This window comes from Trichosurus vulpecula, chromosome 5 (genome assembly GCF_011100635.1).
Source record: "Trichosurus vulpecula isolate mTriVul1 chromosome 5, mTriVul1.pri, whole genome shotgun sequence".
Classification (NCBI taxonomy): domain Eukaryota; kingdom Metazoa; phylum Chordata; class Mammalia; order Diprotodontia; family Phalangeridae; genus Trichosurus; species Trichosurus vulpecula.
The window spans coordinates 168,147,335-168,173,088 of NC_050577.1; the positions used below are offsets into that span (position 1 = coordinate 168,147,335).

The following is a 25,754-nucleotide window of genomic DNA, read 5'->3' on the forward strand; positions in this document are numbered from 1 at the left end:
GTCTCAGGACATTAATCCTTGCACACACACATACACCCCAACCACTTCCTCAAACCAAGTTTGGATTCCCCCTCCACCTCCCGTCCCCACACCTTCCTCCCCACTTTGGGCCCCTCCAGCCCCCAAACCTAGACCTAACCAAAGACCAGGCCGGGGTCTCTCCTCTCCCCAGGAGTGAAGATCTTCCATTGCTTACGGGGCATGGGGAGGGGGGAGAGGTGGCGAAAGGGGTCGAGGTACCTGCCCGTTCCCCGACCCGTCTCACCTCTTGATAGTGAGGCTCCTGAACAGAGGATACCACGCAGAGAACTGACAGTGGAGCACCTGCTCCTTCTTCATGTTGTTGCTGCCGCCGCCGCCGCCGCCGCCGCCGCCGCCGCCTCCGGATTTTCTTATTTGGGGTCCCTTCACCCGGAACGGCCCTCCCAGGAGCCCCGAAGAGCCAACCGGTAGGTTTTGTTCGAGCACTTTTCCGGTCCAGTGACGCGGCCCGGAGAGGAAGTGGGGAGGGGAAGAGATGAGATGGAAGAGGCACGTGGAGTGGAAGGGGTCGGGGTGTGTGGCCGCTTTTAAAAAGCCAAGGAAGGGCAGGCAGCTTCAGTCGGAGGCTTTGGGGGAAGCTGAGGAGGGAGAAGAAGATTAAGACTATCTGGTTTGCTCCCCTCCGTGTCCCCCTGACCCGGAAGGAGAAACGCCGAAACGCCCGGCCCCCCGCGGCAAAGTTAGGTTTGTACGGGTGCCGAGAGGGCTGCCCGCGCGCCGTCTACCATTCACGGCCGGTGCAGGCTGTGACTTGGACGCTGGCACGGGCTTCGCCTGCAGCCGCAGCTCCCGCCGCCGCATTCCACTCGTCCCTTCCCCACCGCGACGCTCTTCCCAGCACCCGATACCTCGGGGCAGGTAATTCACCCCACAGCCAGTCTCTGCACGGAGTCGTCTCCAGCAGTCTGAGCGGGGTGGGTGTGCGTGCCCACGTCGGGGCTGCGACTTGGGGAGGGAAGGGGGAGAAGAAGAGAGCAAGAGGCTCGGGATGCTGGGCCGGGGGGGATATAGAAACACCCTTTAAGATGCCAGCTCCAATGTGCTGGCGAGAGGCACTTAGGGTTGGGGTCGCATCTGGACCAGTCAAGGAAAGCAGATATTGGAGGAAAAGGAGGGTCATTTTTCTATTGCAGGAGATAATTCCCCCCCTGCACCACCTCCTCTGCACCAACACCTCCCATTCATTGAACACTTATTCCTGGGGAAGTCCTTTGACTTTGCTCACTCGAAACGTCCGTTGCCCCATTTAATCTCTAGATATTACTGCTAAATGGTTTGGCCGGGCATGGCCTCAGGGATACATAATTGCAAAAAACAGTTTGCTGGCAATTATGTCTGCTCTTGGGGAAGTTTTGTATGGGTGACTCAGATTCCGGATAAGCTAACATTTTCATAGTGCTTACCATGTGCCGGGAACTGTGTTAAGCGCTTTGCAGCTATTATCGCATTGGATCATTCTTTTCGTTGTTTTGGGAACAGAAGAAGCAATAAATTTAATAAACCGATTTAGTTTGTGAAAAGGGGCCAGTGGTACCTTACACATGCTACCCCCCAAAAAAACTATCTTAATTAGGAATAATAGCATTTTAAAGCTGTTGAAACAAAATAAAATTTTAAAATTGTGTTCTGAGTCTATTTGGTAAAGGTAACTTCGCCGGGGGGAGGAGGGGAAGGGGGGGGGGAAGGTCTCCAGAAATTGAAGATTTCTACTACACTGAAAACCTGCCAAGTTAACTCCTTGATGTGAACTTCCACGGCACATTATAATTATATTGCACCTCTTACTACACAGGTACCCAAATAAGAAGAGGAGCTGTTCTCATCTTTGTAAAAGACCCTTCTCTCCATATGCCTTGCCCCCCCCAACCATGTGATAGTTACTCAATAAATATTTGAGCCAATGAGCAGTAGCTTTATAATTTAAAAATACTAATGTTAGACAGCAAGAGGTTATTTTACACACTTTTAGAGCACAAGGAGTAAATGTTAATCAAATTTCACATCTGACGGAGACTTTAATCAGAGGTTACTGTATTAAATTACCATTTACAGGATTCAAGTATTTGTTAATTATGTGTTTTTCAAGCTGTGTATGATTTCTACATCCTTTATGTTACTTTGTAGTATTAATTAGCAGCAGCTTTTAAGTAACAATAGATTTAGTCTGTAAAATAAGTAGAGTAGGGGAAAACATGAATTGGGGCCAAGGGACTTTACTACTTTTTGTGTGACGTTGGACAAGTCACTTCTCTTATCTGGGCCTCAGTTTCCTCTTCTGTAATATGGGGAGGGCTGGAATAGATGAGCTCAAAGATCTCTTCTAGCTCCAGATACACTTTTTTCCTGTCATAATTTGACTGAAACGATTTTAAGCTTTTCTTCAAAGTTTTGTTTATGGCATTGGTGGGGAACCTATGGCCTCACTATGCCTGCTCTGCATTCAAACTGAGGCATTGCTCATGTAGACAAATATGGGATTCTCACTACAACTCTTGGCATGTAACGACGTGCCCAAAGATTGTACCATCTGGTTTAATCTTTCTACCTCTAAAATATAATACAGTTTTCATCTGTCCACCTCATAGTAGTATACCTGCTTTATAAATCACTCCCCTCAATGTTCCATCATCATTATAACTAAGTCATCTCTCACTAGTATGTCAGCAAAATACTTGTTTTCTCTTGTTAGGACTGACTGTAAGCTGATGAACTATTCTTTATCAAATATATTGAATCTAAATATTTCAATATTCTTCTGGGGGAGGGTTCCTCCCTCTTTTCTCCTCCATACCTCTCCCTCAATCTAAATAACAATTGTCTAGCAGCTTGTATTATGGAATTGTACTCAGTTTTGCTTCTGAAGACCTGCATGTGAATCCCAGTTCTGCTGCTTACTACCTTTATGGCCTTGGACAAATCATTTTACCCCACCAGATCTTAGCTCCCTCTCTGTAAATTGAAAGGGTTGAACTGGATTGTCTCTGAGATTGTCTCCAGTTATAAATTCTAGGAATTCTTTGACAGTAGAATTCTAGAGTTGGAAGAGACTATAGCAGCCCTCTGGTCCAACCCCTCTATATCCCATGGAGGCAGCTGGTAAAGCAGTGGAGAGGGTGTTGGTCCTGGAGTTAGGAAGACCCATCCCAAATACTTACTGGCTGTGTGACCCTAGTGCCAGTCAGCACATAGCTTTTCTCAGTTTCCTCCTCATAATGTAGGGATAGCACCTACCTCACATAGCTGTTTTGAGTGTTAGATGAGATGGCATGCACAATGCTTTGCAAACCTCAAGTCACTATTAAAATGCTAATTATTATTATTATTATAATACCCCAGCAGGAACTTCACCCAAAGGGTGGTCATTCAGCCTCTAAGGCTTTCTGGGATAGGGAAACTCTCAAAGCAACCCATTCTACACTTGTTAATTGTTAACAAGTTTTTCCTGACATCAAACCCAAATTTACGCCTTTGCAGCTTCTAGCCCTTGCTCCTATTTCCGCCCTCTGGGAAGAGACCAGACATAGCTAACTCTCTTTGACACACCAGCCCTTCACATACGTGAACATAGTTATCGTATGCCCCCTGAGTCTTCTCTTAGCTAAACATCCCAATTCCTGCAGCTACTCCTTACGTGGCATAGATCAGGGTCCTTCACCATCTTTGCTCTGCTCAGGACACTCCCAACTTACCAATGCCTTTCTTCAACTCTGGCTCCTACAGTATTCTGAAAGTCACCTGACCCAGGCAGAGATCAGAAGGACCTCATTACTCCTGGAAGCTATAGCTTTCACTGCAGACCAAGATTCCATTCGATGTTTTGCTTGCCACATCACACTGCTGACTCACTGAGCTAATAGTCCACTAAAACTCCTGGATCTTTTTCAACTATTTGCCTAACTATGTCTCATTCATTACCTGCAAAGTTGATTTTTTTTAACCCAAGTGTAAGACTTGGTATTTATCCCTATAAAGTTTCATCTACTTCAGCCTAATGCTGAATCAAGATCATTTTGGATCCCAAATGCCATCCATTATATTAACTATCCCTCCTGGCCTGGGTCATCTGCATATCTGATCTCATTGATTAAAATGTTGGGCAGCACAGCACCAAGATAGCCAGTGCACACTTCTCTAGAGTCCTCCTGCCAGGTTGACATTGAACAAGTAACATTTCTCACCTGGACTCTTAGGCTATTGCAAGTCTCCTGTTTGAGTTCCTGCCTCTGCTCTCTCCTCACTCCACTCTATCATCCGCACAGCTGTGGAGCCTAGCTCTGACTGTCACTCCCCACTCAAGCTTGAGTGGCTCTCTATTACCTCTAGGATCAAATAGAAGTTCCTCTGTTTGGCATTTAAAGCTCTTCACAATCTGGCCCCTTCCTACCTTTTATTTCAGTATTATCCATTAGTCCCCTTCACCCTCTCTATGGAGCCGTAGACCTATTGGCGTACTTACTGTTCCTCACGCAGACTCCTTGTTTCCCTCCTGCTTTTTTTACTGACTGTCTCCCATGCCTGAGAATGTTCTCTTTCTTTCTCTCAACATCCTAGAATCCCTGGTTTTCTTCAGGACTCACTTTCTGCATAAGACCTTTCCCATTTCCCTTAGCAGCTTGTGCTTTCCCCTTGTCTTGTATCTGTCTTGTATATATTTGTATATGCAGATATTATCCTCCCCCATTAGAATGTAAGATCCTTGAGGGAGAGGACTCTGGTATTTTACTTTTGACGTTGTATTCCCCAGCTCTTAACACAGTTCGTGGATAGTAGATACTTAATAAATGCTTGTGGGTTTTATTTAAATCTTTCTATTCAACCAGTTTTTAATCCAACTAATTTTTATTACCATTTATTCCATACTTTTCCAGATTCTCTAAAAGAATAGTTGAATGCTGTTCACTTCCAGATAGAGGGGTGCAGATTCAGACTTTTTTTTTTAACTTGAACAGTACAGGAAATTTGTTTTGCTTAACTATGCATGATAGGTTTGTTTTTCTTGCTTTCTTAATTGAGAGTGGGGGTGGGAGAGAGAAAATGTGGACCTGAAAATTATTTTTTTTAATTCTAGGAAAAAAGAATAGTTTGATATTTAACTTTGCTAAAGTTAAAGTCCAGATAGATTATATCCATAACCTTGATCCTTCTAATTTGATAACCTTACAGATCACAATTGTGTTGATAGAGTCACACTCCAGACCTTTGGCATTTAACTTGTTAGTCAAATTGAAAGTTAAAGTTGAAGTAGTTAAGAGAATGACAGGGATAGCTGAAGCTTTCTTAAGTTGGCATTTTACTCCTGCTGTCTACTGTTCAGTGGCTGAAGGGTGAATATATTGTATAATCCTGTCTTACTTTTTTAATTGCTTAATGATCACCCAGTTAAACAGAAATGTGAACAGAAGTGAGCTGTGGAGTATTCTTTGAGGTCACTAGCTTTGTTTTACTATTAAACTAATGGAAATTTCCATCTCAAAAAGGATGCTATCCATTAGAGTTCAATATATTTTCAGAACTGACCCAAGTAGATTAAGTCTAACTAAAGAGGTGAATCTTATTCTTTTCTCAGAGTATAGTATATAGGTATGGTGGCAACAGGTAGCACACTTTGTGTGTTAATTTGTTCTTTGATTACTTTTCCTTTAATATACCATATTATGAGTATATGAAGTAATAGCATCCTTTGTTCAATAAAATTAGGGATTTTTTCGTAACTGAATATAGGGTTCCCTTAAAAGTATAAATGCTTAACCAGTACATTCAGGTTCAGTGACAGTGTAACATGGTTATATTGAGGTAGAGAGAAAATCCAAATGCCTTTATTTTCTGTCTTAAGGTTATTTTCCATAATGAAGTGGTCAAGGATTAGTTAATTTCTTAGGCAGATTTAGCTATCTTAGGTTCAACCTAAGGAACATAATAAACTATAGGATAGTCAAGGCCCCATTCAGTTCATACATAGACATGTAAAACATCTATATGCTGATATAGATAGCTACGTAAAATTTTAGCAGTTTCATTTTGCTTTGAATACTAAGCTTCCTGCAAAAGAACCTTTGGCAATGCTACATATACCATTTAAAATTGATGTTGTTTTTAAGAATTCATATGCAGAAAGTTCAAACACTAATTTGAACATAGTAGGCTAGTGACTAAGCATAGTATATGTATAAATCATTTGTTTCTTGGCTCAAAAAGGCAAGTGAAGCATAGGCTTTATGATTTTCAAGTTTCTTTAGCATAGTAAAAACTATGCTTTTCTTTCCTAAATTCTCGATTATTTACTAATTTGCCTTTTGATGTTTTATCTCTTAGGTTTAGCCCCAGAACATTGTGTCCTGATAGCCATATCATAAGATTTAAAACACTATTTTGATTCTATGTTAGATCTCTTTTTCTTCCCCAGAATGGGATGATGGTGCATGAAAGTAGCCAGACCTTCTTTCACTGGCTGTGCTGTACATTGACTGTAGAATGGCCAGTTTAGATCCCCTCCTGGGATTTTGGTCTTCTTAGGGTCAAAGATGGTTCTGAACATCACAATCTAAGTTTACTGGAAAATGAGCAGAGCTCCCAAACAGGTCTTACCATTGGGACTAGACTGGATCTAGAAATCTAGATTCTACACATAGGAATGTAGCTAGACTTTCCTAAACTGAAGCAAGACAAATGGCTGTGGACATTTATGTGTTCTACAATTTGGCTTCTTATTTTCAGACACTAATTTCCATAGCTTCCCCTATTTCTCAATGAGGTAAAGTCGTTTGATACACAAAAGGTATATTTTTGCCTATTAGGCTATAGATAGAGTATATTAAGTTCTATCACGATTATATACAATTTTGTTGTTTTTAGGTATAGTCCAAATGTTTTACTTCTAATCAGCTATTCTCAGAGCTTCCAACCTTAGAGATACTAATAAAAATTCTTGGCATTCTTCAAATTGTTAGATTGTGATTGCTAACTTTCATCTTTCTCCTCTCTTTACTCTTTAATTACATTTCTATAAAGTATCACAAGTATTATGCTCATGCTATGGATGAGAAGGCATCTATGAGGGAGTCAGTGAGGCTGTGTGACCCTAGGCAAGTCACTTAACTTCCCAGTGCTCTAGGCACCTCTAAGAATTGGTGGCTTCTTTTCTAGGAAGTTCCTACACTAGCAAAATCACAGGTACTGTACCTTAATGTGGAAACTGAAGCTTAAAGAATTGAAATTACTTGTTTAAGGTCACATGGTGTCAGAATTCAAACCTAAAGTATTTTGAGTTCCACACTGATCAAAGATTCATGATTCACTAGTGCTAGTCAAATACATGGACAAGTTCCTCTGTCCTTCCCCAGAGAATAAGATTCTAGAGCTTACTGTTTAGATTACATACTTTCTGGTGGGGAAAATCTATCACATATGCTGCTGACATATTAATTTTCCTAAAATAGCACTTTCATCATGCCTTCTCAAAAACTAATTGCCTACAGGATAAAAATCCAAACTTCCTAATGTGATATGCAAGGGCTTTCACAGTCTTTTTCAGTTGCTTCCTGCCACATCCAGACATGAACCCACTCTTCTAGTTTGACTGGTCTACTTTTCCCCTAAACATACCTTTACATGTTGGTGGCTCTTAGTCTTTGTTCATGCCCTTCTCTCCACCTGTTTAATTCCTCCTGCTCACTTCAGTTCTCACCTCCTCCTTGAAGCTTTCTCTGATTATTCTCCCTACAATGATCTCTCTTCAAACTTTTTTTGACCTTTAATTGTCTACCATTCATTTGTCATTTCTAGGGCCTTCTTCTTTTCCCTACCCTATTTTTAGTTATCTTCCCCGCAACCAGATTGTAAGTTCCGTAGTTAGCAATAATGTTGAACCCTGTCCTATGCTATTAAAAGTATTGTGGTGCCACTATGTCAGGGGGAAAAAAAGAGATTCTAGGAAATCTCTTAACATGTGATCAAGACAAATCAGTTAAACCCTCTGGGCCTCCATTTTCTTTTCTATAAAATGAGGCTATTAATACTTGTAACTGCTTACCTCACTGGGTTATTAACGCCATTTTGTAAGCTTAAAGTACTGCATACTGGGCTCGTTTCTTTTTTTAGTCCAGACAGCCCGTAAAGTAATTCTTAGATTGGGGGGGAATAAAAAGGATTTAGAGTGTAATCTAAGGCTAATCTAATCTCACATGTACAGATTATTACACAACAGAACTCTGAAAGTGAGTTTTTAACAACACAGTCCTAATTATGCAATATCAGCTATATTTTTGAGGGTGGAGACAGTGAAACTGTCCCCAAACCAGGTCTTAGCACCTCGGAATTTCCTGTCTACTCTTCACTACCACATTAGCACAAGGAAGAAAAATTGCTTCTAGGAAGTCACAAATAAAAGTTGTTTGGTGATTTTTTCCCCCTCCTTCTTGGCCTGCTGCTCCCCAGTCACTCCAGCTCTCAAACCCAACTCAATTTCACCACTTCTTGATGTGGTCAGAGTTGTTCTGCTTGTACTAAGGAGCCAACATGCCGTTCCACTGGAAATAGTCCGTGGTTGACTAGGTTGGCTCTAATATAATACCAGATTTAGAACGTCTTGTATACAAGAGCATTCTCAAAAAGTCCTACTTGTTAAAGGCAGAGTTGTAGTTTCCCACAGTACTCCAATGCAGGCCTATCGTATGTATTCAATTGGATATCCCAAATGCCTCTCAAACTCAGCATGTCCCAACTAGAATTCTTCATCTTTCCTCCAAAACCATTCCTTCTTCCTTCATTATTTCTTTTGAAGATAACACCATCCATCTAGTCACCCAAGTTGGCAATCTCAGAGTCATCATGAGTCTTCCTCCCTCATCCATTGGATCCATTCACTAGCCAAGTTGTTTAAAGCCTTCCTATAGAGTATCCATCCCCTCTTCTCTAGTCACACAGTTCCACTCTAGTAGCTCAGGCCCTCATCACAAGCTGGTCTATTCTAATAGCCTTCTAATTCCCAGAGAAAGGAGAGAAACTAAAAATTAAAATTGTAACTATATTTCCAAGGTGACTTTTTTTCTCCCTGTGGAGTGCGGGAGAATCTGAGAGTTTAATCAGTGAGATCTATGAGATAAACTATGAAGAAGACAAAGGGGAGAAGAAATTTCTGATTATTCTAATTTTCTTCCACACTGCTGCTGAGTTGATGATTCCTAAATCTAATCTTTATGAGTCTAAGTCTGACTATGCCAAGGCTCAGTACCTCCCTCCTGCCTCCAGGATAAAATACGCCCTCCTCTGGCTTTTAAAGCCTTTCACAATCTGGCTTTATCTTCTTTCCAAGGCTTTAATAGTCATTACTCCCTTTCATGCCCTTTATTTTCCAGAAAAACTGGCCTACTTGTAGTTGCCTGTACAGGGCATTGCATTTCCCTACCCCATGCCTGAAATGCACTCGTTCCCCTCTTAGAATCCCAGGTTTCCTTCAGAGCCCATCCCAACTGCCACCTCTTAGAGAAAGCTACTTTGATTTCTTCTGCCTTCCCCTCAGAAATAACTGTGTCTACTTTGTATATATTGTATTTGCTTTTTGGTGTTCCTGTTATTTCTCCCAATAACCTAAGATCCCTGATGATAGGGGTAGTTTCCATTTTTAATTTTGTATGCCTAAACATAGGAATTTTAATACTTCTTCAGTATATCTTAATCTTGATATTCATATGCTAGGAAATTGGACAGTCACAAAAAAAAACAGTAATGGTATACATATATATTGAAACTAAACAATTTTTAAAGTTCTGTGTTCTTGAAGACTAGTCCTTTCAGAAAAAAAAGAAGTCAGGATCTTATTTGGGAGGAAGCAGGGATACTCTGCCTTCACTTATCTGAACTTGAGAAGCTTAATTATATGTTACCTACGTCACATAGTCTAGCAAGGATTTGTTATGTAAAAACCTAAACTGGTGTAATTGAAATTACTATAGTCTATAAAGCAATTTGGAAGCATCTGAATATGCTTATTGACTTATAAAATTCAGTAAAACAGGTATCATTCTCTTCACCTGCTCCTTCTGACCCAACTGCCCTAAATCTATAAATGCATTGTAACTATCCAGATGTGTGCATAGATGTGAGTTTTCTTCTCTTAGTATTTCAGTCTCGTTTATTATTCTGAGCTGATGCCTGAGTAGCAGACAAAATATTATTTTTAATCAAAATCTCCCAATCACTTATACATATACATAATCTGTTCCATAATTAATGAATTGTCTGAATCGTTTAAATGTTTGTGATTCATTTGAGTGCATTATTAGCCACAATACAATCTCTCTACACCTTAGCCCACTTTTGAATAGCTAGAACTGAAAAGAAATGTGTCACCTGCTAACCAATTCTTTAGTAATGAGTTTATCTGAACTTAATAAAACTACTCCTATCTGGACAGATCCATTTAGTAAACCAGCTCATATTCTAAACCTTTCCACTTGCTAGGACTTGCCAGAGCTTACATTCCTGGAGAAGGCAGGGTAGACCTCCACCATGAGAGGAACTAATTAAAAGACTTTAGGATAATATCTATTAAAGCTCTAATTTGATTTTCTTGGTGCTACTCACTTCTCAACATTAAATGCTCGTCATCAATATTTATTTGAAATTGAGGTATACGTGTTCAGCTTTTTTTAAAGGGAGTTCTTATTCTTAAAAAAAAAATTTGTCTTATCCGTTCAGAATTAATCTTTTGTTGTTACCTCTAAAAAATTATATTAGCTGTTCAGGCATGTGAATAATCCAGACAGTAATAAAATGTTTTACTTAGCAAGTTTTGTGGAATTAGTTAATTCCCAATAAAATATGCCATTAACTTTTTTTGAGTAAATAACAGTCTAGGTGATTAATTTTTTTTATCAGATCAATTCCAGGAAAGTTGGCAATTTTAAAAAAATCATCTGACTGACCCATCGTAGAAATTGCTGCCAAAACCAATAATTTTTTTAAAATAGCTTGGCAAGAAGCTAAGACTAAACTGGAAAGGTTGAACTTCTGCTATATATCAAGTTGTCCTAGCCTAGAAACCGTGTCTTTCTTGGTACATTTAGAGTCCACTTATAACACTTTGTAATCTGCTGGTATCAATCTGGTACTTATATTTTGGTAAGATAATTGTGTCTTTGTCTTCTCCATAAACTGCCAATCTTTAGTTTCCATTTTAAGAGGAGATATTTCAGTGATTTCCTTGACATTAAATGAGAGTATTTAGAAGAGATGATCTAAAAGTGAACTAACTTTAGCCTAAAGGAATATTGTTTTGTTATAGAGTAAACTTACTAGAAGACAGCAAGGACCACGTATTTTGAAAATGGAAAACAAAGCACCTGTGGATTCTCATAAAGTTACCAAAGAGTCTATCCTAACAGAAGAGGTACAAATTTTTTTTTCTTCACCTCTCCATATTAATTGCTGCATCTTTTTTCCTCAAATGGTTATCCCTAATACATGAGGATAGAATTCCAAAGAGATGTTTTTTTAAGATCCAGATATTACTTTACTATGGGAACAATGGTATGCCTATTATTAGTTGTCTCCATAAGTAACTAAAGGTGAAATAAACCTCTGGAAATTTTTGGCATGTTAGCATGGTAGTATTCTCAGTTTTTGTTAAGTAATGCACTGGATGCATTTTAGGTAAACTAATTTAAGGCAGTATCCATTTGGATACTGTTCACTGAATTAGAAGACTTAAACCATTCATAATTGCTATACTACCCATGTAGCCCCCATTTCAAAAGCCTTTCCCATAGAGGTGATGTAAACTGTTAACTGTCTCTTCTGAAAGGAGAAAAGCTAAGAATCAGGGGTGTAATTGTCATTCTATGAGGCACCTCTTTCTTCCTTTGGATTGAAGAAGTGTGTGAGAATGTAACTTTGATCAGTGAGAATCAATGAGATAAACTATAGAAAAGACAGGAAAAGAAAGTAAGGAACTTTTTTTCTTGTTAGACTTGTTTTAACTTTCTGAAGAAATATTAAAGAGAATTTTATAAGAATTAATCTGGATAGAAATTATTAAGATTGAAGGTCTGCGGAAAGCTTAAAAGAACCTCTACATTGTCATCCTGAATAAACAAGTATTTTATTACTGATTTCATTGTTAAAAATTATATATGCAGTAACTTCAAGGGATTTAATATAAAGATAAAATTAATTATTGTTGGGAAAGGAGGTATTTGATAAACTAAGGTGGGGCCACTAAACTTAGTTTAAAGAGATGTTGAAATTTAATTAATGAGGAAATATATAAACATACCCCTAGATTACCCTAGAGCTCTGAATAAGAATAAATATGAGAATGAGTCAAGTAGCAGTTTGAGGGATGACTAGCAAATGAAGTTGGTGACTGTAACTTACACTGTTTTTAGAACACTAAAGACCTAAAAGTAAGTAGTTGTCAGATGTAGCACTGAGTTCCAGCAATAACTTAGGGTTCATGTTTGTTCATCTTTTTTTTTTGGTGGGTGTTTGTTTTGGGTTTTGTTTTATTGTTGTTTTTCAAATTAGTCCCTTTTTTTTGGAAAGGTTCCAGAGGATAAATTTGAAACCATTCTGAGAACTCTGATTTTAGTACCCTTCCAGAATGCATTTTTTTACTCTGAAAATGTCTTTATTATATTTATAAGCTGATCTACTAATGATAATTCTGTTCTTGCTAGCAAAAAGTAGAAGAGAAATACTGTAAGAAAAGCATACATAAACTTCCTTCTTAGTTCAAAATATACCAAAACTAAATTAGTTTTTATAATCCTAATCCCACAATGAAATATGTAGGCAGTAAAAGTCCTGGTATGCCCATTGTATATGAATAGTATGGACCATACAAGTTCAGCCATTAGATATACACCATATCTCCCATAATCAGCATTCCAGTATAGCTTCCTCAGCTCTTTGTTCATAAGAATATATCAAACAAAAATACTGATCAGTTCCCAAGACCAATAAATTCAGAAGACTTCTTAAACTTTTTCCCCAGCCTCTCGGTGGTCCACCAAGAAATAATCTCATTTCTTCAGATAAGCAGGCTTAAAATCTGAGCTTGTAGACAGTCTTTAAATCCATAAGTAGAAAGTTGTTAAAAGGATATATTTTTAGTGTTATCATGGCTTTCTACTAAGACTGAACAGAGAAAGTCTTTCTGTCTGAATTAAAAAGAAAACATTCTTCGGTTTGAAATTTTCCCAATTTGTTATTCTTACCTCCTTTTAGTTGATTACAGAAGGAAAATGGGTCAAGCTTGAACAAACAACTTATGTGGATCCCACTGGTAAAACAAGGTAAAAAAAACTTTTCCTACTCAAGAAGTGCTCAGTCCTTATATTCTGAGAATCTCTCTCATGACAAATCTGTAAATACTTCTCTCATTCTAAATGTATTTTATATTAGACTTAAGTAATCTGGCCAATCACTTATTTTCATTTTAATGGTATATTTAGCTTTTAAAAGGCCTAAAGTTTAAAAGCATACTTTCTATAGTAGTTACTGAGTTCAAATCTCACTTTATTCTCTGTGATTATGGCATTACATGCCACTTAAGTAAAATTTAAAAGTAACTTAAATTTTAGTATCGTCATATTAGACTGGGTAAAAATAATTATACCAATTCTAAATTAAAATTTTTGAAAATTTAGTAAAATGTCTATAATGTAGTTCCTCACATTAAAGATTGTGGCTCCTTTCCACCAAATAGTGAAACTTTGCAAAAAGTCTCAGAACTTTTACTCTAGCACCCAGCCTCTAACACATTAAACTGCCTGAGAACAGGGATTGTTTCATTCTTTATATTTGTATCTTCAGAGTCTAGTACCTGGTACCTACTATGTGCTTTTAACAAGAACAACAAGCATTTATTTATCTTAATGCTTGTTAAAATTGTACTAAATGCTTATTGATTTAATACTTTTAAAGCTAAATCTAAGAACTTAAAGAATGTTTTGGGGTTTTTCTTTTCTTTTTTCAAGAAACTTATGCTATTTACATACATAATCACATCAAGGGAAGTTAAGACCAACATGAGAAAATCTCTCCTTTTGCATCCTTTGAAAAAAGGGGTCGGAGCAGCTAGGTGGCACAGTAGATAGAGCACCAACACTGGAGTCAGGAAGACCCAAGTTTAAATCTGGCCTGGGATGTGACCCTGGGCAAGTCACTTGATCCCAAATGCCTCAACAAAAAAAAAGATGAAAGGGACAAATTATAATTTTAGAGACATGGTTAATGTTGGCAAACTTCTCCTTCGTTGCTACTGTGTCTGGTATCATTTATAATTTACAGAGTTGTCTTTCTCCGCATCTCATGATACTGCTGAGCAAGAAAAGAGACTCAAAGCTCTGCTATAGCAAAGGACACTAGACAGCAGGGCTCTTAACAGCATAGAATTTTTTTTTTTAGATGACAGATATCACCCAATAAAGGGATGAAGGAACTGAGCTTAAAAGTCAGTAATTTACCCAGATACTCCCCTCCTTGAATAACTGGGAGCTAAAACTTACATTTCCCTATTTTGGGGCACTGAGTGTTTGCTTGGGTTTTCCCCCAAAGCCATTTGAGTTATAACCCAGACTTTTCTGCGTACAAATCTTTTACTTACACAGGCATTTCTACTCTAGTCTCTCTCTTTATTAACCACAAGGAGACTGATTTGTCAGGCATAGGTACATTCCTAACTGCTTGTTTCCTTTACTGTTGTTGCTGAAATGACGCTATCCCTCTTGTTTCCCCTTATTCCTAGAGCATTTGGGCTGGAGTCCTCAGTGCCTCTCCTAGCACCTTCTCCTTCAGTCTATTTAAGACTGACCTTAAGAGGCAGCAGTGAGAGCTGTATCAAAGGTTTTTCTTTCTGTTGCAACCCTTGCTATTTACTTTTACCAAAGATTTTTGTGTGGTTGGCTTTCCTTTTCCTACTAACAGGAGTATGGAGATGTTGGGAGCAGCCTATTTTTGTTGTTGATTGATCATGCATGGTTTTCACTTCAGAATTTGCTTAAAGAATGCTATGATTTTGTAGCCCCTTCCTTTATATCTCTTTAACTGATTTGTCTTCTGCTACAAGGCACAAGACAACAAGCACATAGGGATAGAAGAATTTTTTTTTAATGGAGCGACTGCCCCATAGAACTGTCTTGTTGCTCCTCCCACCTTAATATAAGGAATTCCTCATAATATCCTAAATCCCTGGGGCCTCATTTCTATCGGGGTGTTCCCTAAGCCATCTGGCCTCTTATATTCACCTCTTCCATTGACTTTCCTGAACTCACCTCCATTTTAAGAGAGACCATCAAAGGATAAGACTTAGGGCAGGAAGGAAAGAGGGGTTTTTTTCCCCTTGTGTAAGCAGTTTGCTTGACTATTATAGTACCTGAGTTTTCTGTATAACAATTCCTGTTTTTATTAAGAGGAAAAATAAAAGATAATTACAGTGTTACACAAAACCTAAGGCAAGTGTCATGACTATCAAATTGTTCTTCAGTGTTAAAGTCAGAAATAAATCAGTTCCAAGTCTCTTCACTTTATTGAATTAGAGACCTGCTTATTTATGCAGAGGTTGTGTGTGCAAAGTGAGGAAAATTTATCTTTAAATGTGAGGACCAAAGTGGTAGATTCAGGCATGTTTTTTTTTAACTGAATCAGACAGTCTCACATCTGTCCTTCAGATATTTCTCTTAGGCATTTTCCTAGAGGTGGGCAAAGGGAAAATTTTCAAAGGGACTTGAATATTTCTATAATGTCACTTCCCCCAAAGCCAAAATCCTCACTTGTCACCATTGCTTGTGAACTGAGAAGCATGATTCACTGATAAACTTACGACCCTAATTAAGGGCCCTTTGGGCTGTGAATGACATGAAATTTTCTGGCTGCAGCAACCAGCAGGCTTGCTATTTAGATTAGCAACTAAAGCAGGGGTTCTTAACCTTTTTTTGTCAGGGACCCTACCTTAGCAGACTGTTAAAAACCTTTGGACCTCTTCTCACAATGATCTTTTTAAATGCATGAAAAATAGAATTACAAAGGAAATTAGTTATATTGAAATATAATTATCAACATATTGAGAAAAAAAGTTCATGGACTCTAGGTTAAGAACCCTTGATCCCAAGTATCACATGAAACATCAGCTATTTCACTAAACTTGGTAGTAATGACCTTGGTTATTTTCAAAAGGCAAGGTGTCAGTCTGAAAAACTAAACATCTTTGTGGTTTTCTAGACCACCATTTCAAATAAAAATGCATGTTTTGCAGTAGCAAAACTCTGAATGGTATACAGCTAATCTGTTGCTTTCAGCTTTAATGTTTTGTTTGTTTTTTCTTCCCCTTCCTCTCTTAACAGAACTTGGGAAACTGTGAAACGTACTACTAGGAAAGAAGGACTTTCTGCTGATGGTATGAGTACAAATCTCTATCCTCCGTCTCTCCTGGTGCTCCTCTTCTCCCTCCTTCCTACAGTGTGAACACATCCAGCCTATCCTTGACTCACTTCTCTTTTTTTCTGCCCATATCCTGGCTCTTACCAGTCTCATCTGTTTCCATGACTGCAGTCATCACTTCTCCCTATAGGATTCCCAAATCTACATATGCAGCTCCATTCTATTCCCATGCACCCAATGACTCAAGCTGCACATGTCCAAAACGGAAGTTGATCTTCCCTCCAAAAGTTGTTCTTCCTTCCAGCTATACCATTTCTGGTGATGACACCACCTTTTCTCAATTGGTGTCCTTGATTTAATTTTTACTTAAAATAGGGACATCATAGAAAAGCCAGCCGAATAATTGATAATCAAGTAAAACTGAGCAAACAACTGCAAAAAAAGAAGCCAATACATTGAACAAATGATAAGGCAGGAAATCGATTTGTCTTGAAAATCCCCAGGAATGGAAAATTCTACGATATATCATCCTAGATGCCTTTGAAATGTAAAGGAAATGCTACAAGAGTGGCTCAGAACAATGAAAGAGTTAAAAGATATAAAGCAAAACATTTAAACTGTTTTAAATGTTAATAATAGAGAATTTAAAACACACAGTAGAAAAAGTAGATTCTTTGAATGTGACAGATGAGTATAAAAAGGCAGAGTTAGGAGAGGAATCAAGTGAACAAAATCAAAAGACCAGAAAACTGGAAAAACATGACACAAGAGCTTTACAAATCAAGGAAATTGAGTTGGAAGATGGTTTGCTAAGAGGTTTTATGGGAATTGTACTTCTTTCAGAGAAACAGCCTAAATATTACATTTCAGGAAAATTGGATAGAAGTAATAGGAACAGAGGGCAAAATTCCAATAGAATCCACAGAATACATAACATGAAATTCAGAGCTTAATTTAACAAGAAACGTTATGGCTAGACTGTAGGACAAATTAAAAACCAAATATTACAGTCAGCCAGAAGAAAACTATTCATAAATTAAACCAAAATGGTGTTGGGACTACTCTTAGATAAGGAAAAATAAAAGTATGTAATAGGATATTCTTTAAAATAAAGTAACAGGATGTGAGAGCTAATGCATGAACAAAGTGAAGACATTTATTGGCAGAGGATTTAAGGGGGTCAAAAGAAGAGGAGGAAAAACTAAATTAACTGTTTTAATTGAAAACCATTCTACCAAATGTCTTTTGAGTCACATATAGGCCTGGTGCCTAAAAAAAGGAAGAATACTTATTTAACCAGTTTTACAAATTAATGTTGATACAAAAATTGTATGTAACCTGTTTGTCCTTTTTGTTTCCTGGTGGTAGGTGTGGCAATTATCCCAGTATTACAAAGAACTCTTCATTATGAATGCATTGTCCTGGTGAAGCAGTTCAGACCCCCAATGGGAGGCTACTGCTTAGAGTTCCCTGCAGGTGAGTAACAGAAGAAAAGGATTTTTAGTATTGTTTCACAAGAACTAATTAGCTAATTATAAGAAAATCCTCTTCTTTGGCCTCATTGTGGCATAAGCGGAATATTTCTGTGTCCAGGCAAGTGGGAAGCAGAACCACACTGCCACCTGCAGGAAGGTACTTGAGTGCCTCCAGCCCACCATCAAGGTAAGGCATGTGATTTCCTGCCTGCCGTGCAGGTAATCTTCTTCACAACCTCCCCACTTAATACAGCCTTTCTGCCTTGTTACTATTCTCCTTCACCATATTTTTCTTTTTTCCTTCTCTGAAACCTGTTTTTAAGTCTTTCCTTCTTTCCACCCTGGCATATATAGTAGCATTCAGATTATTCATTCTGAGTTCTAGAATATCAGGGAGAAAACACAATATTTCAAGGCTATCAACTTCTTGTAGAAAAGTGGCATAATTAGCTTGAATTAAAGCTTTTCATTTTAGCATGTTTAATTTTTTTAACATACTTTATTCTCTTATAAAGTTAGAGCTTTAATTTTTCATCTCACTTTTCATTTGGGGAAGAATATTACCTTTAACAAAATAATGATTTGTATTCTGTCTCACCAGATTTTGTTCCTGTTTTCTTTGTCTATAATTATTTGTATTCTAAAATCTCCTTTCTCCTCTCTGTATCACTCCATTTAGGATTTTCCATATTCTTTTGCATCCATAGTTATTTCTTTTGACATATTAATAACATATCTCAATTTATACAACTATTTCCATTTGTTGAACAGATGAGTTGTTTCCAGCTTATTATATAGCCCCAAATATTTGTAGTTGTTTTATATAATAGCTTCTTGCTATTTGGTTTGGTCTTTTTCTTTCCCCATTTGATACCATTCATTAGCTGTAGTTGTAATAGTGAGATTCCTGGGTCAAAATGAATGATCAGTTGGTGGGGTTTTGTTTTGTTTTTTTACTCTTATTAATGTTGCCAAATTGTTTTCCAGAAGGTCAATTCATAGCTCCACCAGAAGTGTGTGGTTATTGTGCCTGTTTCCCCTCAAACAAATAATTTTGTAATTTATTCTTTTTGCCAGTGTGATGCCTATAAGGAGATGGCACCTTAAACTTTTCATTTGCATTTCTCCAATTAGAAAGTGAACAGTCCTTAAGGGCATTGACAATTTATGTTTCTCCTTTTGAAAATTGCTTGGTTTTTTATCTTATTTATTCATAGGAAGAATACACATAATACTTGTAAATTTGTTTGACACTTATCTGTCTCAGTCAGTAGAGTCTAAGCCCTTTGAGGCTAAAGATTGTTTTGTTTTGTTTTTTCATTTTGTCTCTGTTTTCCCAACACCTAGAATAGTATCTTCTACTTAATAAAAGCTTATTGAATAGAATCATACTTCAGAAATTGGGGACATCAAAGATCAACTGAACAGGATTCCTCCCATGCTATTGCATTTACTTTTTTTAATCCCCATTTTCTTCTGGTTTGTGCAGATTTTTTTCATGCCCCGAGTTAGTATGAGTGAGGAGGGTATAAATCCAAACTCTGTTCATCCTCCAGCTCCTCCTTAGTCCCAGCTGTCACCTGATGCTTTCTTCACGTCCCATAGTAATGCTCTTAATGTCCACCAACCCTCAGCTCACTATCTTCTCTTCTCCCTCACAGGTGGCAGCCATATTGGCTCTTCCGTAGGATCCCTCATCATATCCCTGTGAGGGAGACAGGCAGGACAGATAGTGCAGTCTCTGTTTTGCAGATGAGGAAACAGACAGTTCACAGCATATCTGTGCTTAAGGTAAAATAGTTAGTGGCAGAACCAAGAGTGGAATCCACATCTCTTAACCACCAGCACATTGACCTTGCCAGTAGGTTTTGCTGACTCCGTGTGGTATATTACCATTCAGGAGAAATAGCAAACTCCAATGAACAGAGGACATGTTCAGGAATTTAGTCAAACTATACTTTTTTCTTTCCCTTTCTATCAAAGGACTAGACCTGAGTGGGTCTTATGTAAAGACTATTTATTTCCCACAAATTCCCCACATCAAGGGCTAAATGGGAAGGATCGGAGTCCCTCCTAGAAGCTGAAATTTTATACAAACAAACATTTGATTGACAGGTCTAATAGATGACAATGAAAGCCCAGAGACAGCTGCTCTTCGTGAACTTGAGGAAGAAACTGGTTACAAAGGTGATGTTGCTGAATGTTCTCCAGGTTTGTATTATTATCATCTCTGAAATGTTTGGGGACGGGTTTGTTTTGGGGTTTTTTTTAACCTAGTCAAAATCTAACTAAACTCTTGGTATTTTTAAAAATAATAATTCAAATGCATTTCAAGTAGAAAAGCTCATTTTTAAAGAAATTCTCAAAACAAATTAGTTTTTTTCTCTAAATAAATGTTTAGCTAGGAGGATACCTAAGTATATCTAAACAAGTAGGTAGCTGTGGGAGTTGGGGAAGAGCTGTGACACTGAGAGACTTTTCCATTTCCTTTCACCATTCTGTCTGTGCAGTTTGATTTTTTTTGTTTTTGTTTTACCTTCCCAGTGGCTCTTCACTGAGTCCCGCCAACATACTAAGCTTTCAAGAGTGGAATTTTCTTAGACTGTTGCTGTTTGTATCTGTTTCTTAGTGTGTTTCTCAGTAGGATTGAGACAGATAAATGAAAGGATATTGTTGCCTTATAGTTTCAGCCAATCTTTCCCTTCTCATCCTCATTTAAAGTCACCAACCCCCACTCTACGGGAGCCAGTTTTATACCCTAACCTTACTTACATTGGTGCAAGTTTCTGCTGCCCCTTCAGTCATACAAGCATGCGCTATTGACTGTGCACATAAATACTGTGTGACAGATGTTTTGCCCACCCACACTGTTCACTAAAGTCCACCAGAAGACAATTTCTTTCATTTCATTAATTACATGGCAAGAGTTATTGCTACTTACTATGGGCAAAGTAAGTGACTTTCCAGAGTTGCTTATAACACTAGTGGAAAATTGTTTTAAGGTTTCTGCTCTGACTGGAATTGTAGGCAAGTGGGACATTTTGCTTTTGTACTCTGAGGAGGAGGATGTAGTGACCCATTGCCTCTTTTTCCTTAGCTGTATGCATGGACCCAGGTTTGTCAAATTGTACCACACATATAGTGACTGTGATGATTAATGGAGATGATGCTGAAAATGTGAGACCTAAACCAAAGCTTGGTGAGCTTATATTTACTCTTCTTTAAAGTGGTGGGTAGAACGGTACTGAATGCTGAAATATGCCAGCTCCTTCAAACCATTTAAAAGAATCAAGTCTTGTACAGATACTTTCTTAGACTTGTGACAACTCTCCTAACAATATATTTATTATTTATGGTTATTTAATTGTCTGACCAACTTAACATTTTGTATATGTTGAGTTTCATAATATGTACAAAATTTCTATCTAGAATAAGGTCCAGTTTAGTCACAGGACATTGGGGATTACAAACACTTAGAAAGGTTTTCCTAGTCTAGTCACTTCACCTGATTTAGTTCCGTTTAGTTCCATGGAGCACTTTTTCAAAATCCCTGTAAGGAGCTGCACTTCCATTTGCTCTGCCTGTGCTCTGATGTTAGCATTCCCTGAGGAGATTGTGGAGTTCTCTGCTCCGCAGTTCTCTTTCTAGGAAAGATTTTTTTTGTTCAGTAACTAAACAATACAGTCTCATGTAGCTCACTACCTGAAGAGCACATACGTACTAACCGTGCTGCAAGCTCATGTTTATAACTAGTACTCGATCTTTCAGCCTCTCTAGTTCAGTGATAGTAACTGCATGTCAGGGACTACCGTTTTGACTAACATGTTAATGCTCGTTTAACTGTTTTTGTAACATTATATTGCAGAAAACACGTATTTAGGAACATGTGATGTGAGATACTATCATAGATACATAGAGGCCCTTGTTAAATTTCCTTTTTTAATCTTCTGATTTTTGCATTGTTTTTTCAGGAGATGGAGGTATGTTTATTTCCCAGTGACTGCTCTGTGGCTAAGTATAAGTCATTTTATTACAGATATTCTACTTGCTAACAGGCTTGATTGTTGCTTTTATCTTTTGACCTTACTTTTTGTGTTGTTTTTTGTTTTTTTAAAGAATTTGTGGAAGTAGTTTCTTTACCAAAGAATGATCTATTGAAGAGAATTGATGGTAAGAGTCTTACTTCCAACTAACTGTGCCTGCATCTCTAGATTCTACTCCCTCACACCTGGTTCTACTGAGCGTAATTCTCAAAACTCCTTAGTATAGCTTCCCTCAAGTCAGATATCTAGAAATCTGATAATTACACGTAACCAACATTTCTTGTTTTCTTTTACATGTTTTTGGAAACCTTTGCATATGGTGCTATAATTAATTTATATAACATACATAATTATTACATTATATATAATTATAATATTATAATATAATTCTTTTTCTTAAAAACAAAAAACTTTAGCCTGAATTGCCATTGATAGAGACACCCCACATTGTCCACATGTGGATTTTATTGTCAACCATTGGAATGGCCTGTGTTTCACCTCCATTCCCAGATGGATGGATGGTCAGTCTTGGTTCTTTGTTTATCATATCAGAGAACTTGCTCTTTCTCATCCAATTGGAGGGAGCACTTTAGTCAAATCGTACCTCTGCCATGTGTCTCAGGCAAGTCATTTAGCCCCTCTGGGCTTCAGTTTCCTCATCTGTAAAATGAGCTGAGACTAGAAGACTTCTAAGGTACCTCTCAGCTCTAAATTTAGATCATACTGAATTTGTTTTATTGAATCACATGATATCTAGATAGATACTTTTCCTTTCTAAAGATGAATACATCAGCCTTTTTAAAGCTGAAATGCCCTTTTTTTTAACCTAATGACAACCTATGGTTCAAAGTGCTCTTATGTCATTCTTCAAAATTATTGGGTTTTGTGGGGGGTTTTTTGTTTGTTTTACGTTTTCCTGGTTTTGTTTTGTTTTTAAAGAAAATAAAAGGCATGTGTGGAGCTAATTATGGCACTATTTACAAAGACCTCCCATTTCTATACTTTTAAAACACTTTAAATGACTCCTGAGCTAGAAATGGTTCCCAAATCTCCCAGTTAGAGCTAAATTAAATTAGCCAGGCTGGAGAATTCAGATACTTGGCTAGCTGTATATTTGGAGTGAGGACCAGTTGCTCACACTAAAAGTACCAAGTGAATTATCCTGGAGCCAGAGCACCACCCTCATCATTCTTTCACTATGCCATGTTGCTGCTTCTCTTTTTCTTAATCCAATACTTTCCCAATTTTAATTATAATTACTGTTTATTCTGTATAAAGCTTATTTTGTTTATATTTATTTACATATTGTATCCTCTGTTAAGTTAAAAATCCGAGGGCAGGGACTGTCTTTTGTTTCTTTTTGTATCTCCTGTGCTTAGCACAATGCCTGGTGCATAATAGGTGCTTAATAAAGGTTTACTGAATTGAGTTTCCCTAGTACAGATTATATTGAACGTCTCATAAAAATCAACAGAATCCTCCTCCATGTTGTACAGTTAGTTGCACTAGAAGGCCACTGGGGTACCTTCCAACTCAGCAATTCTGTTATTCAACCGTTTTCTAAAAGCCCTTAGTTCTAGTCCTGAAAGTTTTAATAAAGACTTGAGAAAAGTATTTATTTGAAGAAACTCAGGCCGGTGGGTGTCCTGAGCATTCATGACTTCCAGCTTATCACGAGTTCAAAATTTGCTAGTAAACATGTTAGTTTTTTTTTATTATTCTTTATTTGGTTTCATCTCAGTGGGGTTTGCTATCATTACAAAACCTCTGTCTTTTAAAGTAGACGTTCTTCAAGGATGTCTTTTCCCCTCCTAATTGATTTTTATATTTACAATTAAGTCTAAAGGTTCTGAACTCTTCCTCTTTGTTGCTGCCCTGAATATTCAAACATTAAAAGGCCTCCTGCCATATAGGTGATTGAAGTGAAAGGCTAAGTCCTTTTCCAAAGCAACTTATGGATAGTACCATTATGCAGGAAAAAAAAAAAAGATGGGGCATGAATTCATGCAACCTTTTTTTTTTTTGCAGGGGGAAAGGTAGGGCAATTGGGGTTAAGTGACTTGCCCAAGGTCACACAGCTAGCAAGTGTGTCAAGTGTGTGAGGCCGGATTTGAACTCAGGTCCTCCTGACTCCAGGGCTGGTGCTCTACTCACTGCACCACCTAGCTGCCCCCATGCAACCTATTCTTGAGCAGAAAGCTGAGACAGTGAAACCTAGATTAAAGGTGACCATCCTCATATAAAACAGTCCTCCTTGAGCAATGCCCAATACAGTAAGACTCCAAGACCTTATACTTCTATGAGTAAATTTAAGTAAATCCTGTCTCATCTACCAACTTATTCATTAGGTTAAAAAAATAAGAAGTGCTCTAGCAGCAAAAAACACAAATTCCTAACTTAGATGTGTCATCTTGCTCTTTAGTCCATTCAGTTACTCAACTCAACAAACATTATGAAGGTTCCTACTATGTGCAAAGCATCAAGGATACAGAACCAAAAATGAAGGAGGATGTCACCTCTGAGGCCCTGCATGCTTTGGCATGTACATAGATAAATACAAAGTAATTTGAGAGGGGAGAAAGTGGTAACATGGGGAAAGAATCATCAGGGATCAAGAAGAACTTCACTTAGGAGATGGCACCTGAGTTAGGGATTACTTTTCCTAGCATGGGAGCTAGCCTTATGGGAGATGGGGAAGATCTAGGCTTGGCCTGTTCAACTGGAACATGGCATACATGATGGGGAATAATGATGAAATAAGTCTGGAAAGCTAGAAGGAGCCAGATTAGGAGGGCTTCTAAATTCTAGGCTATAGAGTTTGTATTTTATTCTAAAGCAACAGTGAGCCACTAACGCTTTTTGAGCAGGATAATAATGAGGTCAGTCCTGTGTCTTATTAATTTGGCTGCTGTACAGATGAAGGAATTGAAAGAGAAGAGACTAAAAACAGGAAAACCAACTAGTGGCTCTAGCAGTAAGTCCAAGGAGGAGGCAATGAGGGTCTGAGGTAGAATGATCATCATGTAAATGCCTGCAGTGTGAGGTCTGTCTAATATGCCAAGATCTTTGTAATAATTTTAATGGAACACATTTATAGGGAATATGGCTTTTTTTAAGTTTTATATTCTAACAAAGACAAGGGAAACAGTTATCATCAGACTGGATTTATCCTTATAACCTTTGGAGAACCTGTATTCTTCTGTCCTTGATTGTGCAATCACTTAAATGCCCTCCAGGCTTAGTATTCTCTTTTTCTATAGTTTTAAGAATGATAATATGAGGGGGTGGGACAATTGTCTTTCTGTATTCTCACTAGTTTTGTTTGCCTCCTATAGACTTGGTAGCTGATGAACATCTCAAGGTGGATGCCAGAGTCTATTCTTATGCTTTGGCACTGAAACACGCCAATGCAAAACCCTTTGAAGTGCCATTCCTGAAATTCTGAAACTGACCGAGACTCACCTTTATGTTTTTATAAACGAGGCCAATCTTTCACAGTTTGGACTTTGTATTCACATAGTTAATGTAGGTTTTGAATTAGCTTTTTCATAAAATAAAGGCAATATAGAATGCACACAGTGTTGATGGAATTGTATTATCAATGAAGTGTAACCTAATGTTTTGAACTCTATATATTAGGCTAACTTTGAATTATTCAGTAAGAAGTACACAAATATAAAAATCTAAAAGTCCATTATAATCAGCTGGCTTTGAATAAAACCTCTCCATTGTTATATCTAATTCCACTTATGCTTATAAGTTATAAAAACATTACACGGGAAAAAAAATTTTACCGTGTGAATACAGAGCCTGTAGG

The 25,754-nt window shown here is 37.9% G+C and overlaps 2 protein-coding genes across 2 annotated transcripts in view; one reads left to right on the forward strand and one right to left on the reverse strand.

Moving 5' to 3' along the window:
* CDC123 (cell division cycle 123) overlaps positions 1-693 on the reverse strand; it is a 98,113-nt gene extending 97,420 nt beyond the window's left edge. Inside the window, exon 1 of the mRNA XM_036762104.1 lies at positions 266-693. Within this exon, the coding sequence (XP_036617999.1) occupies positions 266-339 (74 nt within the window). The 5' untranslated portion in view covers positions 340-693. The remainder of the gene's footprint in view (positions 1-265) is intronic.
* Positions 661-25,511, forward strand: NUDT5 (nudix hydrolase 5). Its single transcript, XM_036762105.1, has 10 exons — positions 661-900; positions 11,324-11,428; positions 13,267-13,334; positions 16,383-16,435; positions 17,788-17,895; positions 20,010-20,105; positions 20,992-21,093; positions 21,866-21,874; positions 22,011-22,064; positions 25,273-25,511. Exons 2-10 carry the CDS (start codon positions 11,366-11,368, stop codon positions 25,380-25,382), a joined length of 663 nt encoding a protein of 220 aa, XP_036618000.1. The 5' UTR covers positions 661-900; positions 11,324-11,365; the 3' UTR covers positions 25,383-25,511.
* Positions 25,512-25,754: the final 243 nt, after the last annotated feature.